This window comes from Tenrec ecaudatus, chromosome 8 (genome assembly GCF_050624435.1).
Source record: "Tenrec ecaudatus isolate mTenEca1 chromosome 8, mTenEca1.hap1, whole genome shotgun sequence".
NCBI lineage: Eukaryota > Metazoa > Chordata > Mammalia > Afrosoricida > Tenrecidae > Tenrec > Tenrec ecaudatus.
The window spans coordinates 139,053,420-139,067,123 of NC_134537.1; the positions used below are offsets into that span (position 1 = coordinate 139,053,420).

The following is a 13,704-nucleotide window of genomic DNA, read 5'->3' on the forward strand; positions in this document are numbered from 1 at the left end:
ACATCATTTGACCCTTATATCAATTTGGAGGTTCTAAGGCCTGACCAGTCAACAGATCTCTAAGTTATAATTCATCCTTCAATGAGATTTGTTTTCTCAAAATGAGGCAAATGGAGTGAAGTACCTTATAGGCAGGTTGTCATGTTCTCAGCCCAGAAACCTGTACAAAAAATCTTCCCTAATAGAACCAGATAAACCAGCCTGAGTGGAGTCCCCTGAGAAACTTCCTCCCCAGCATACCAACAGCAGCCATCGGGTTCCATGATGATAAGGCAGTAAGCAAATGTGGCGAAGAAAGCTGATGGTGCCCGGCTATCAAAAGATATAGCATCTGGGTTCTTAAAGGCTTGAAGGTAAACAAGCGGCCATCTAGCTCAGAAGCAACAAAACTCACATGGAAGAAGCACACCAGCCTGTGTGACCACGAGGTTGCAAACAGATCAGTTATCAGTCATCAAAGAACAAAAATCATATCATTGTGAGCTCACCTCCCTGATACAATTGCTGAAGACAAACGGTTGCATAAGCAAATGTGGCGAAGAAAGCTGATGGTGCCCAGCTATCAAAAGATATAGTGTCTGGGGTTTTTAAGGCTTGAAGGTAAACAAGCAGCCATCTAGCTCAGAAGCAACAAAGCCCACTTGGAGGAAGCACACCAGCCTGTGTGATCACAAGGTGTCGAAGGGATCAGATATCAGGCATCATCAGAGAAAAAAAATCATATCATTGTGAATGAGGGGGAGTGCAGAGTGGAGACCCAAAGCCTATTTGTAGGCAATTGAACATCCCCTTATAGAAAGGTAGTGGAGAAGGGTACAGTGTAGCAACAATGAAGCATACAACTTTCCTCTGGTTCCTAAATGCTTCTTCCCTCCCTACTATCATGATCCCAATTCTGCCTTACAAATCTGGCTAGACCAGAGTATGTACACTGGTACAGATAGGAACTGGAAACACAGGGAATCCAGGGCAGATGATCCCTTCAGGGCCAGTGGTGAGAGTGGCAATACTGGGAGGGTGAAGGAAGGGTGGGTTGAAAAGGGGGAACCAATTACAAGGATCTACATGTGACCTCCTCCATGGGGGAGGGACAACAGAAATGTGGGTGAAGGAAGACGTCGGGCAGTTCAAGATATGACAAAATAATAATTTATAAATTATCAAAAGTTCATGAGTGAGGGGGAGCACGGAGGGACAGGAAAATGTATAACTGATGCCAGGGGTTTAATTGGAGAGCAAATGTTTTGAGAATTATGAAAGCAATAAATGTATAAATGTGCTTTATACAATTGATGTATGTATGGATTATAATAAGAGTTGTATGAGCCCCTAATAAAATGATTTTTTTTAAGCAGTAACCATCCTAACTTTAGTTCCTGGAGAGCGGGAAGCCTAGATCCTGCACTAAGCTCCTACTTAAAGTGTCAGGAAGTACTGGAAATATCATGAGAACATATGTTCCCTTTAGCAAACTAAACAAACTCTCTTCCATCGAGCCAGTGCTGACCCCTATGGGCTTCTGACACTACAACTGTTACAGGAACAGAAAGCCCATGATCCCTTTAGTATAGATTTGAAAACTTGCACGGATAAAATGGGCAATAATGACTCTTTTTTTAATTGACCTGGGAGAACCTCATGGTCCTCCCATCTTGCGGACGAGAAACAGTGCGGTATCAGAACTGCTAGGCACAGAGCTGACCTCATGTCCCAAATGCAAACCTCGTTGATGTGGCCACAGCTGTCCCAGAACGGGATCAGGAGGGTCCAACTGGGGCAGAATGGAGGGTAACTTGAGAGTACATGCAAATCGACCTCCTAGAAGGAATGAAAGACATTCTCATTAAACCCGTGGATTATTCAAAATTAGCTGAAGTGGTCCAGGGCATGGATGAGAATTCTGCAGTTTTCAAAAAAACTAGTAGAGGCAATTCAGAGATTTACCAATATAGATCCAGAAACCCCTGAAGGAGAGTGTGTTAGGCAGGGTTCTCTAGAGAAACAAAACCAGGGCACTTATGATTAGATAGATAGATAGATAGATAGATAGATAGATAGATAGATAGATAGATCAATTGATTTATATAGCAAGAAGGAATATAAGCGCTAATTAGTCCACACAGCAGTACAGAGAGCTCAGTTCAACTCACTTTCTTGGAACTGTTAATACACTGAAGGTCCTTCAACTCAGCAAGCTGCTGGTCCAAGGTCAAGGAAGCAGACAGCAGAGTCTGGTCTCAGGGAAGCCAAGCAAGTAGGGGCAGCAACCACAGGCAGAGGAGAAATTTGAGGCCTGGCAGAGGCTGGTGGCCCAGGAGCATAGGGAAGCGGTCCTGGATCTTCAGGAAGCTTGGAGAAGCAGGTCTCACTGGAAGCTCCGGCTCTGGCCATGTAGGTGCAGCAAGGCGACATGATCCACAAGCTGGCTCGGCCCACAACAGCACAGTGCACCAAGACTAGCTCGGGCAGTAGAGTGCTGCTGTGGTCACCAGGGAGAAAGAAGGAAGGAGGCCAACCTTGGAAAGACATTTATCTTGTCACTCTCCAATCATGCTGTGACCTGATTAGATGCCACCCACTTGTTCCTATGTAGGCCTAATCGGCACAATAAAACCTAACTATCACAGAAAAGCTTTCTAAATACCTGTTCACAAGGAACTGCAATGTAAAGCTATGGGAACTCAGACTGACCCAAATAAGCTTCTATGGCACCAACTTTGATGGACCACACTGGGATTTAGAGAAGGAAAAGGAAGAAAACCAAAAGGCTAAAATTATTAGAACTGATTTTTAAATCATTTTTTAGGGGCTCATACAACTCTTATCACAATCCATACATCAATTGTGTAAAGCACATCTGTACATTCATTGCCCTCATCATTCTCAAAACATTTGCTCTCCACTTAAGCCCCTGGCATCAGGTCCTCAATTTTCCCCTCCCTCCCTCATGAGCCCTTGATAATTTATAAATTATTATATTGTCATATCTTACACTGTCTGACGTCTCCCTTCACCCACTTTTCTGTTTTCTGTCCCCCAAGGAGGAGGTCACATGTAGATCTTTATAATTGGTTCCCCCTTTCCAACTCACCTTCCTTCTACGCTCCCAGTATCACCACTCACACCAATGATCCTGAAGGGATCATCCACCCTGGATTCCCTGGATTTCCAGTTCCTATCTGTACCAGTGTACATCCTCTGGTCTAGTCAGACTTGCAAGGTAGAATTGGGATTATGATAGTGGGGGGGGGGGTGGAGAGGAAGCATTTAGGAACTAAAGGAAAGTTGTATTTTCATCATTGCTACATCACACCTTCACTGGCTCATCTCCTCCCCAAGACCCTTCTGCAAGGGGATCTCCAGTGGCCGACAAATAGGCTTTGGGTCTCCCCTCTACACTCCCCCCTCATTCACTATGGTAAGATTTTTTTGTTTTGATGATAGCCTTATACCTGATCTCTTCGACGCCTCGTGATCTCACAGGCTGGTGTGCTTCTTCCAAGTGGGCTTTGTTGCTTCTGAGCTACGTGGCCTCTCGTTTACCTTCAAGTCTTTAAGAACCCAGACACTATACCTTTTGACAGCCGGGCACCATCAGCTTTCTTCACATTTGCATATGCACCCATTTGTCTTTAGCGATCGTATCATGGAGGTGTGCATCCAATGATATGATTTTTTGTTCTTTGATGCCTGATAACTGATCCCTTAGGCACCTCGTGATCAGACAGGCTGGTGTGTTCTTCCATGTGGGCTTTGTTGCTTCTGAGATAAATGGCCGCTTTGTTTACCCTCAAGCTTTTAAAACCCCAGACACTATATCTTTTGATAGGTGGGCACCATCAGCTTTCTTCACCACATTTGCTTATTTACCTGCTTTGTCTTCAGCGGTTGTGTTGGGAAGGTGAGCATCATAGAATGCCAATTTAATAGAAGAAAGTATTATTGCATTGAGGGAGTACTCGAGTGGAGGCCCAATGTCCTTCTGCTACCTATCAATACTAAACCTATAAATATAGGCACATAAATCTATTTCCCCATCCTCATATATAAGTATATTTGCATATGTACATGTTTTTATTTAGACCTCTATAAATGCCCTTTGCCTGCCAGCTATTTCCTCTATTTCCCTTGACTTTCCTCCTGTCCCACTATCATGCTCAGTCCCTATTAGAACTGATTTTGTGGCCATTATCAGCCCTGAGTCTCTGCAGAGGGAGGACTGCCCATCCCCCAGGGCCCCATCTCTGAGTGGCCTATTAAGGTCATGTCCAGGGTGAATGTCATAGAGGAGACCCTCCCAGAAACATGGGCCAATGACAAAAGCCTCCATCCATCGCTTTCCCGTGTGAGAGTTCAAGACACTGAGCTTGTGAGTGTTGGCGGCAACAAACTCTGCTGGCTGAAGGGACCCAGGTTCCTTAACCCCTCTGGCAACACGATTGACATCACACTCAGGAGATGTGGGTATGTGTGGATATTGCCAGTAAGTCTGTTAGTCAGAATAGGAACTAAGGCGGCGGGGGGGGGGGGGGGGGGCGGCAGGCAAGTTGTCTCCCCAATGCCTGCATAGGGCCACAGAAGGGGTAGGGCCACAGAAGGGGTTGGAAAGAAATCAGGCACATTAATTAGACACCTATGGGAAAATCAAGAACTGAGCATGCTCAGACACAAGTCCCCTAGGCCCAGGTGGGAGGTCTATCTGGGGGCAAAACTAGGCCCAGCCACATGGCATCACACAGATGGGCCTAAACTCAGTCAGTAAGATTGCCAATACTTTCAACCATGCCTACCCAGCCATAGGAAGTAAAGGCCAGCCACAGGAAGACCACGGCTCTTTTACCTCTCTCTCATTCAGGTGTGCACTGCAGGAAGAGGGTGGGAGTGTGGGGGTACATGCATCTGCATGCCTGCCCAGGACCTGCTCGGGGGACCGCTCTCTCTTGGCCCCTAGGATTGCCTGGGGCCGCAAGGATGGGTTTTGGGCTCCCAAGGTTCCCAAATACAGGAACCTAACAAGTCCATCCACTTTCTGCAGGACACGAGGGCTGCCATTCAGTACTAAAATCTTCTGGTGGCCTTTTGACTTCCTCCTGTCTCCCATGTTGTTGGCATTGATGGGCTGCTGACTCACAGGGTTCTCACACCTCCTCTGCCCTGTGCTTAAAAGGGTTCTTTATTTTCACATCTGATTTTAATTGTTCTAGAATTCCCTGATTCGGCTTTGAGGAGAGATTTCTTATTCAAATTTAAGAGTTCAGATGGCTTTCATACCTATTACTATAGCGCAGAAGAATATGAGGGAGTACCCCACCAAAATGGATTTTTCCCTCAAAGTTATGTACTTAATATTTTTAACAAAACAACCATATCATCTTTAAAGTACTCACCATTACACTTAATACATTTGTGAAATCTGCGATTCTATTCTTGGAAACATTTTTCAAACTCATGTTTGGATGGCTGACAGCACCTCCTTCATTCTTTTCTTCACCTTCCACATCAACAAATCTCTGTCCTTTCATGTCCCTCTGCACTCGTGGAAAAAAAAAGAAGGTGCACAGAGTGAGGTCAGGAGAGTCAGGTATGAGGGGCAAGAGAGGCATGCTGTTTTTTTACCAAAAAGTAGCACACAGAGATGGCTGTGTGAGCAGGTGCATTGTCATGGTGGCAAAACCAGTCCCGTTTGCCACAAATCAGACCCTTTTTTTTTTTGTCGCACACTGTTATTAAGAGTCTGATCGGGTAAAACAAACTCAAAATGCACTATGAGTCGACATTTTGTCCATTCAGGAAGTTGACTAATGTCCAGAATGAGGTTTGCCATCAATCAACATTTCGCCTTTTTTGAAATGAGAAAACCACTGGTACACTTGAGTTTTTCTCATAGGGAAGTCCTTGTAAGCTGTGTTCAACATCACAACAGTTTCTGCAGCATTTTTCCTGAGCAGGAAACAAAATTTCACAGCCACACGCTGTTCTCTTAAATCAGCCATCACCAAAAAACAAGGTTCGAGTGAAACTGCTTTCATGAAAAAATTCACTGTGACCAGAGAGAACCTTCCCAGGTAACGCCACTGGGTGCACTAACTCAGAGCAAGTTGCTCAATGCACGCCTATTGGGAGCAGAGGGGTGTTGTACTAAAAACGCTGTGCCAAGTGGAGCTTTTTGGGGGGCTTGGGGTACCCCTCATACACCTTGCCACAATACACAACAAAATTAAAGAAAGAGTGTGGTTAATTCTTTATCTTTCATAAAGGAGAGGCCCTTAGAAGAACAACCTTAATTTCTATGTATGAATTCTATTCCAGTCTCTGGCTGATCCTTAATCACAGTAACCCAGGTGAAGATAAAAGAACTGAACTGAGGTTTAAGAGCCACTGTTCTTAAAGAGTCCAGGATGTATTGGTATGTTGAGTCATCTGTCACTTAATATAATACCAGCTATATAAGAGAATGAACAAGCTACTAGGAGAAGTAGAAGGACGGTAGTGATTAGTAACTGGGACAGGAATTCCTAGTTGAGTTAGAAAAGGAAGCACTTGCTGGTGAAGATGAAGGGTAGCAATCTTCAGGATGGATTAGAACCCAATGTAAAGACAAATCCCCCAAACTGGACCAGTAGGTAACGTCATGATAAATGGAGGAAAAGTTGAAGTTGTCAAGATTTCATCTTGCTTGGATCCACACTCAGTGCTCATGGAAGCAGCAGTCAAGAGATCAAATGATGCATTGCGTTGAGTCAATCTGCTGAACAAGATCTGTTCAAAGCGTCGAAAAGCAAGAATGTTACGTTGAGGACTAAGGTGTACCTGGCCCAAGCCATGGCAATGATAGATTATATGATTCGGTATGAGTGATTGTTAACAGCGTTAAATGTGGCTTTAAAAACTCGGAAATCTAACATGGCAATTGGTCAACGTTACTATCCTGCTGTGTGAAATGAGTCATCTCAGAAGCAGAAAGGAGATAGTTATCGCTACCATAGAAAAACAAGTGCTCGGAGCAGAGTGACACCTTTGGATCTCGAGATCCCTACACATTGTATCTCCTGATCCAGGATAGAGACCTGTGACGCCAGAGAAGCGGCTGCAAGTGGCGTAGCAGAACCAAGAGCCCAGAGCAGGAGGCACAATGGTGGGCTGGAGGCCCACCAAAGAGTAAAGGTGAATGCCTTCAGGCAGGAGGCTTGCTTGCGGAGTGGAATGCCTCCAGTCACTTAATTGAGGAAGCTAGATTTGCTAACTCAAGAAGCTAGAGCTGAGGCTCTTTGGGCTACAGCTTATGGTTTGGGGAAGAGTAGAGGGCCCTTTGGGCATTTATTGGCAGTGCTAAAAGACTTTTGTACCAAGTCTGAGTAGAAGACATCAGGGTGGAGGGCATGGCAGAGAAGAGGCTGCGTGACTAAAGAACTTTGCCCTGAACATTTCTAATCTTGAATTGTAACATGTTAACTTCCTTAATAAACCCATAGTCGTGAATATGGTCTGTGAGTTTTGTGTGGTCAATACAACAAATTATCATAAGCAGCAGAGCATTGAAAAGTGCTGGGAGGGATGCTTAGTGGCAGAGCTGAAGAGTGGAGGCATATTTGACCCCTGTCTCATACAAATCAACCTTAAGCTTGGACTGATGGTGAGTCTTTCTTTCCCTTATAAAGTCAGAGGAGGCCAGATGTGGCCTCTACCCCATTTTTGACACAGGTCTACTCTGTTGAGAAATATCCTTAATTGTACAAAAATATCCTTAATTGTACACATGGATTAACTTAGAATACAATTTGTCTTGAAGTTGCCAAAAGTGGTTGGAGGCCGATTCCTGAGAGGAAGCTAAAATCACTGTTTCTGCTCAGAACAGCTGTAACACGTACTGCGCTTTCATAATGGGCAGGTCACTATGCTAGTCCGTTTAATATAGAGCATCCTTTTCACTCCTGCAATAATTCTTTGAGGGAAATGATGCACAGGCAGGTTAAGTACCATATTCAAAGACACCCACAGCTAATAAAAGATCGAGTGGGATTTAAGTCTAAGAGGCCTGAATCCAGAACAAGATTAACTCTTGGGTTTCCGGCCATGACATAAATTGTAACTAATCCTTTTGTTGGCAGGATGTAGAAAAGATCAGAAACAGCTCCTTGGCCAATCTATTTATAACTTTTATATAGTTTCTGAACCATTTGGCAATGTGACAAAGGTCATCCAAGAAGAGTTCAATAAATGTTTACAAATTCTGAAATTGTTTTAAATATATGACCCTTTTATACTCACTCACAAAGGAAAAATAAATGGTCTCAAAATTGCTCTTGAAGTGCTCACATGGGATGCTGCCACCTCCATTTCCATGATTCGGGAAGGAGAAGAATCTTGGCCAGTGCTGGAGGTGAAGACGGAGGTCACTCTATGAGGAACGTGAAGAGTTTACGCTCGTGTACGCTCTTTGGATGGACACTTTCAACCTAACGCTTCCTCATGAAAAGTCAGAAAAATCCGCCATGAAGATGGTTGTTGGGTGCCGTGGAATCAGAGGAAGGGCCCCATAAACAACAAAACAACCCCTGCCCGGGAAAGCGCCGTGGTGATAGTCAGTGTGGGGACCCTTCTGGTGAAAGGGCAGGGAGACCATCAAAGTTTGCGGAGACTCCCACGGTGATGCTTCAGACATCTGTTAGCAGCACTCTAAGCTCCCCCTCAAACCACCCGTTTCTTAGAGAAAGAAACGTTTGAATGCATTTGGGTGGCCTGGACCCCAAACGACTTTCCTGGAGCTGGGTGGTCCGTGGTTAACGTCCTCCGCTACGAGCCATAAGGTCCGAGGTAGAAAAATGGCAGAGCTTTCAAGAAAGGTTTACAGCCCTGGAAACTATGCGGCAGTTCTACTCCTTACGATGAGTGGGAATCGATTGGACTGCAGAGGGTTTTGTTTGGTTTAGTTTGGTGACTTTCCAAGATAGTGCTATGTTATACTGTTAAGGACCAGTCAAGAGGTTCTGACTCACAGTGGCCTGATGTACAGCAGAATGAAAGACTGCCCGGTCCTATCCTATGTCATCCTCAAACTGGTTCCTATGCCTGATCCCATAGTTACAGCCACTGTGTCATCGTCTCTTTGAGGGCCTTTTTTTTTTTTTTTTTGCGGACCATCTACTTTACCAAGAATGGTCTCTCCTGACAACATGTCCAAAGTATGTAAGAGGATGTCAGGCCATCCTTGTCTCTAAGGAGTACCCTGGCTATTCTTCTTCCAAGACAGATCTGTTGGTTCAAGTAGTACTGACAATTGTATTGGTCAATGGACGGCACTAGCACAGCAAGAGCGGAGTAGGTAAAATGAGCTGCCTACATTAACAAAGGTTGTAGTAGTTACTTGTTGGACCATGATGCACAAGGTCGATGGTTCGAAACCACTAGCCGCTCCTCGGGTGTTCTACTTGCAAAACGGTTAGTCTTGGCAGTTCACATTGGGGCATTTGTACCCTGTCCTATAGGGTCGCTATGAGCAGACATGAAACCGATGGCCGGTGGTCACTAATCACCCAAGCCAGGGAACACGCAGCCTGCGGCGCTGTGCAGTTTAAAGGGCCTTGTGCAATGCACCCATGCCGCCACTAGATGGAACCCAAGGATAGGCTCACCAGTGAGCACCCCTACCCCACCCCCTCCCACACACCCACACACACCTTCCGCCCCCTAAGTCCCCAGAGCAAAAATTCTTAATTCAAGGCCGACACACTGGGCCAGCCAGGACGCTTTCGTTCGACCACGCCCAACTGCGAGGTCAAGGGCCTTACTTGCTTTGAATTGTTTCAAACTGCCGCCTCGCGCCCGCCCGGACTCACCCGTCCGCCCGCTGGCCGGGGCAGTGACCGAGCCGGGAGGGGCAGGGGCAGGGGCACGGCCGGCGACCATAGGCTGCGGCGCGGGGCGGGACGGGGCGAACCGGCGTCTGCGCCGTGGCGGCCGCGCCGCGTGGTGCGCGCGCTCCGTTCGCGCAGGGACCTGGCGCTGCGCTTGCCCGCCCGCGGGGACCCCGGGACCGGGGCAGCCGGGTCCAGCGCGCTCAAACTGGACGCCGGAGGCGGGGCGCTGGCGCGGTGGGGCGTCCCCAGAGTCAGGCGTTGGGAGGCGGGGCTTGGGCTGCGCTCCTTGGCTCTTCCCAAAACCCAAACCCAGACTCACAGGCACCCGAGTGCCCGTCCATTAGCGAAAGGAGCCCGGTGCCCGCACCGCGGAGCCATGAATTACGCCCGGTTCCTCACGGCCACGAGCGCAGCCCGCGAGCCCTCTGCCATCCGAGTCCTGAGTGAGTAGGGCGCCTGGCGCCCGCCCTGGTGGCCCCGGGTGGCCCCGGAGGGTCTCAACGGTCACCTGTAGGAGTCGCGATGCCTTTGAAAACGGCCCGAGAGCCAGCCAGGCTCTGGGGCGCAAAGGAACCGGGCACCGGCCGCGGTTTCAAAGGACTCCTACTAGCCAGCGGTCCTGGGCACAGGCTGCGCTGGGCCGGGCCCTCCGAGGGGGGAGCCCCGTGCAGGTCAATGGAGGCCGTTGGGTAAGTGGGACAGGTCCAGGAGTGCATCAGGTCAAACTGAGGAGGCCCTTTGCCTGTTCTCCTGATCGCTGCCGTCCTGTTTGTCCTCTCTCGACCCTTAGCCCCAGTCGAGTGGGAAGAGAAAATGTTACTCCGCTTGTCGATTTTTGAGACCATGATTCTATCGCTACGCATTTGAACTTAATAGTTTCTCCGGCCCAATGGACACCGAGTTATTTTAGGACTGGCCGCAATGAACATGTGCCTTTCTCTCTTCCATGTTTCTTGTAGCTGATATACTGAGCAAGGCCCCCAAATCGTTCATCTCCTTGGCTCCCGGGTCCCCAAATCCGAACACGTTCCCTTTTAAGACGGCCAGTGTCACCATAAAAAATGGAAAGACCATCCACTTTGGAGAAGACGTGATGAAGAGAGCGCTTCAGTATTCGCAGAGCTCTGGGTAGGTATTCAAAGACAGTCGCTGAGTATTATCTGTACCAAACATGTCCGTATTCTCCAAGGAATATCAAAATATTCTCCAAGAACTGAGTCATTATCAGTAGTTCTGATTGTGTTGGATCATACTGTGGCCAAGTGACAAAGTGACTTGTGTCTTTTAAGAGTTCGACTATTGGGACTTTGGGCACAGAGCTTTCAAAGAGAAGAGAAGCATCTAGCATCTCAAAATTCTTCCAGGACTGCCTCGGGAGAAGGAAGTGGCATTGGAGCAGGGTCTTTGAAAAAGGAGACCATCGCATCGCTAGGTGAAGAAAGAGGCTGGGCGAAAGAACACGAAAGGTGACCCAGGAAGTGGAGGCAGCAATTTTAAATCCGTGGCAAAAAATAATTTGCTGATCACTATTCACCCTTTTTTAAATAGACACTATTTGTTATAAATTTAGTCATTATTCTCAGGATAAAGGGTTTTTTTATGCAATGTGTATAAATGATGCTTTATCAAGGCCTTTGTTCTGTGATGGAAAATGTACTGGAGTACAATACATATGGGTCTCAACCATTTCCTAGAAAAAAATGTAATTAAAAGACGATGGAATTTTTGCCATGAATGTGTTTTCAAGTTTGTCTCTTTAACTTGTACACCCACACACCCACAGGAAGCTAAAAACTAGTGTCAACGAGATTCCAGCTCATACATGCACTAGTTCATTCTAGATAAAATCTATTTAAGTACATTCTGCAATTGGCAGATGACTGCAGCCAAGTTCTCTCCATTATGCAATTGTCTTCGTCTCCTTTGGGTGCCTTAAAAAAAAAGTCCACTCAAAACTGGCTTCCAATGAGATCGGCCGCCTGCTGATACAGTTAAAGTCACGGTAGAGCGGTCAGCTCAGAAGGTTTGGGCAATTATTTTACAGAATTCCAAAAAATTAATCTTGATAGAATATCTTAAAGGACACATAACAGAGTGGTGTATTTGGGGGGGAAATGTAAGAAAATTGAAAACTGCACTGGTGAGAAAAGACCAGAAAAGTCACACCAAGGCACATCCTCCTTCTTCAAGGGTCTCCAAGGCTTCTTTTAGGAAACCTTACCTCATCTACCCTCCAGCCCTCATCTTGCTCCTTGACACTTCTTTTTTGTTCCCCAAACTCAAATGAATATTTTAAAGGAACATGATTTGAGTCTATCCAGGATGGCACAGTGCTGCTTTGCCATTTGAATTGAAGCATGGGGAATCCTTTGGGTAAGGGTTAGAGAGATGGAAACATTGTTTTCAGAATTACGTAGGCCTGGATGGAGGCTATGTTAAGGAACAATAGCTTCATATTTTGATTTGTTGTTGTTTAATAAAGGTGTCTGGTATTCTAGCAAGACTTTTTTTTTTGCTTTCCCTTGTATGTATTACCAAGCCAAACTTGCTGCCATAGTCAATGCTGACTCGTGGCAGCCCTATAGGACAGGGTAGAACTGCCCCTGTGGGTTTCCAAGTCTGACTCTGCATGGGCGTAGAAGACCTTGCCTTCTTTGGATGATAGGAAAAAAATACTTGAAAAATGAACTTCTCTACTCGGTTATGAAGACCTTTCTATGAAGAATTGATTTTACAATGAAGGTGTAGGATAAAAGAATGCAGGCTTCAGAAAAAGAAAGCTCTAGATTCAAATCTCAGCTCATTTGATCCCTGAATGACTTTATATGAATTTGTTAAACCTCTCATCTTTTAAACCAGAATATCGGCTAAAAACATTTGAGGCTTAATTTGAACGTGTAACAGAGCCTGGTAGAAAGCATTTATCTCCTGATGCTAGTAGTGTGATTCTTACTACAATAAATATAAACATGTGTTTTGTGTTTTAGAATCCCAGAACTGTTGACCTGGTTAAAGCAGTTACAGGTGCATTTGCACAATCCTCCCACCATTCACTATCCGCCCACTCAAGGACAAATGGAAGTGTGTGTCACCTCTGGCAGCCAAGACGGCCTTTGTAAGGTAAGACTGAAAGGAAGATGTATCCCAAGGTAGAATCCAGTGTGATCTTACTGTAGTCATCTCAACCCCCAAGCCCCTGCCACTGAGATCTTAAGACTGTGGTTGTATACCATGGTGTCACTTCCACCCCCTAGCTACTCTAGATGGCACCGAACTTCCCCCCAAAGGTTTTCCAAGCCACAGCATTGCAAGAGCAGGACATCAATCAGGTCTTCCTCCTGTGGAGCCTCCCAGTGGGTTCCAGTCACCAGCCTCTTGAGCCACAGCCAAGTGCTTAATGTTATCTGCCTGTATTTCCTTCTTTCTTAACATATAGCCTAGAGCTATGAGTCCATCAAACAAGATTCCTAAGAAGGACTCCCCAGGCCTAATTAAATATTAGGGGGAAAAAACAAAAACGTATTTGCCATCGCCTGCCAACTCCTATGTACTATAGACTAGAATTCGTACAGGGTTATCTGTCGGTGCTGACTCCTAGGGAGCCCTGGGGAGGGTTGCTAAGGCTACTCCACAGCAGCCCCCGTCGTTCTCCTGCAGAGTGGAGAGCCTGGTGGGTTGGTACTGCCGGCCCTGCCACGAGCAGCCCCCACACTGTGCCTGGCCTCAGAGCTGCCCCAAAGCCCAGCGTAGCACTGCTGAGTGTCTGAGGGCCCAGAGATTCAGATGGATCTGTTTCCTTCCTGTATTCATGAAAATTCATTTAATGCTCTTAATATTTTCAGAGGGT

The 13,704-nt window shown here is 46.3% G+C and overlaps 1 protein-coding gene and 1 long non-coding RNA gene across 3 annotated transcripts in view; one reads left to right on the forward strand and one right to left on the reverse strand.

Moving 5' to 3' along the window:
* Positions 1–5,394: 5,394 nt before the first annotated feature.
* On the reverse strand, positions 5,395–10,044 carry LOC142455210 (uncharacterized). Its single transcript, XR_012785752.1, has 3 exons — positions 9,837–10,044; positions 8,269–8,398; positions 5,395–5,528 (listed from the first exon to the last, which is right to left on the reverse strand). It is a non-coding gene; the product is annotated as an uncharacterized LOC142455210 (long non-coding RNA).
* Positions 10,022–13,704, forward strand: part of AADAT (aminoadipate aminotransferase) — a 30,549-nt gene continuing 26,866 nt past the window's right edge. The window contains exons 1-3 of one of the 2 annotated variants that reach the window (XM_075556876.1): positions 10,022–10,300; positions 10,817–10,985; positions 12,845–12,977. In XM_075556876.1, coding sequence (XP_075412991.1) covers positions 10,234–10,300; positions 10,817–10,985; positions 12,845–12,977 — 369 coding nt within the window. In that variant the 5' untranslated portion in view covers positions 10,022–10,233. The other variant, XM_075556877.1, reaches the window with a different exon arrangement.